Below are 2,055 nucleotides of genomic sequence, written 5' to 3'. Positions count from 1 at the left end.
TATTTTTTTTTTTTTTTAGAGACAGAGTCTCACTTTATTGCCCTTGGTAGAGTGCCGTTACATCACAGCTCATGGCAACCTCTAGCACTTGAGCTTAGCTGATTCTCTTTCCTCAGCCTCCTGAGAGCTGGGACTACAGGTGCCTGCCACAATGCCTGGCTATTTTTTTGTTGCAGTTTGGCAAGGGGCTAGGTTTGAACCTGCCACCTGTTATATGCAGCCAGCGCCCTACTCATTGAGCCACAGGCGCTGCCCTAATTTTTCTATTTTTTATAGTGACAAAGTCTCACTCTTGTTCAGGGTGGTCTTGAATGCCTGACCTCAAGTGATCCTTGTGCCTCAGCCTTCCAAAGTGTTAGGATTTATAAGCATGAGGTAGTATGTCTGGCCTTCTGATTGCTTTTAATCAACTGTAGTAAAACATAACTTGTTAACGAGGAAAAAGAAAACAACTCAAAACTCCGCAATTTTGTTTCAAATTTTCCACAGTAAACATCTATTTCTACTATAATTGAGGGAAAAAAATGCTGGGATGGGAGATATGAGTTTAAATGCACCATGTGTGAAAAGCAGAATTTCCCATAATGTTTGTTAGCACTGGATAAGCTCTCCTGATTTCTATAGATTTGTATAATTTCTAATTTATTTTAGAAAACTAGCAATATAAAGAAATATTTTGGAGATTAGTGGCTATAGTATGTTGATAGTAAAGGACTTCTTACAAAGTTTTTTGTTATTTGAGACAGAGTCTCATTTTGTTGCTGTTGGTAGAGTGTGGTGGCATCATAGCACACAGCAACCTCCAACTCTAGGGCTCAAGCGATTCTCTTGCCTCAAGCTGTGGAGTAGCTGGGACAACGGGCGCCTACCACAACACCCAGCTATTTTATTTTTTAGATACGTGTGTCTCACTCTTGCTTAGGCTGGTCTTGAAGCTTTAACTCAGGATAATTCACCTGCCTCGGCCTCCCAGAGTGTTAGGATTACAGGCATGAGCCATTCCGCCCTGCCTGCCAAGTCTTTTACCCTTCCTGTCAATAAAAAAAGTTACTTTCCATATTTCTTGATCTTTTTTTTTGGAGACAGTTTCACTTTTGAACTTGGTAGAGTGCCATGGCAATCATTATAGCTCACAGCAAACCCTTGGGCTCAAGAGATCTTCTTAACTCCCCAAGGAGCTGGGACTATAGGCATATACCACAATTGCTGGCTAGTTTTTTTTTTTTTTTTCCTATTTTAAGTAGAGATGGGGTGTCACTCTTGCTCAGGCTTATCTTGAACTCCTGAGCTCAAGCAATCCTCCTTCCTCGGCCTCCTAGAATGCTAGGATTACAGATGTGAGCCACTACGCCTGGCCACATTTTTCTCTTTCAAGGATCTCTCTTCACTTAGTCTTCACCTTATTTCTTATTCTCAGAAATACTTAGAAACATAAACACTTTCCTTTCTTATTATCAAAACAAAGAGAATCTTGGAAATTTTGGTTGAAGATTTTAGGAATGTATCTAAAGGATAAAGAGGCTTAATAAAGAAGTCCTGAAATGATTTTGTCAAGAGAGGTCACAAGGATTAGAATACCTGCAAGTTTCATTGCTTTCGCTGCTTTCTGTGTTCCCACCTAATTGATTACTATTTTTAGACCCATTTTCCTGCTTTGGATCTTGCTGTTCTTCAGGTAGTAGCAACAAGGCATTTCTGAGACAAATGGCTGCAAACTCCATACTGGCTACAGGAATGGCTGAAGACTGTCCATCGCTTAAAAGAACAAAACCAAATTAGCTAAGTAGATAACATAACATTGTTTTGTTTTTTGTTTTTGAGACAGAGTCTCACCATGTAGCCATTGGTAGAGTGCCATGGCATCATAGCTCACAGCAATCTCAAACTCTTGGGCTTAAGTGATTCTCTTGCTGCAGCCTCCCAAGTAGCTGGGACTGGCATCTGCCACAATGCCTAGCTAGTTTTCTACTGTAGTTATCATTGTTCAGCAGGCCCAGGCCAGGTTTGAACCTACCAGCCCTGGTGCATGTGGCTGGTGCCCTAACCACTGAGCCG

The 2,055-nt window shown here is 41.2% G+C and overlaps 1 protein-coding gene across 1 annotated transcript in view; it reads right to left on the bottom strand.

Annotated features, from left to right (window-relative positions):
* Nucleotides 1–2,055, bottom strand: part of CNOT10 (CCR4-NOT transcription complex subunit 10) — a 99,723-nt gene that overhangs the window by 39,739 nt on the left and 57,929 nt on the right. Inside the window, exon 12 of the mRNA XM_003781773.3 lies at nucleotides 1,579–1,755. Coding sequence (XP_003781821.1) covers nucleotides 1,579–1,755 — 177 coding nt within the window. The remainder of the gene's footprint in view (nucleotides 1–1,578; nucleotides 1,756–2,055) is intronic.

Source organism: Otolemur garnettii, unplaced genomic scaffold, assembly GCF_000181295.1.
Source record: "Otolemur garnettii isolate 467f Iridium unplaced genomic scaffold, OtoGar3 scaffold00002, whole genome shotgun sequence".
In the NCBI taxonomy this organism is placed as follows: domain Eukaryota; kingdom Metazoa; phylum Chordata; class Mammalia; order Primates; family Galagidae; genus Otolemur; species Otolemur garnettii.
This window is presented reverse-complemented; position numbering and strand designations above follow the sequence as displayed.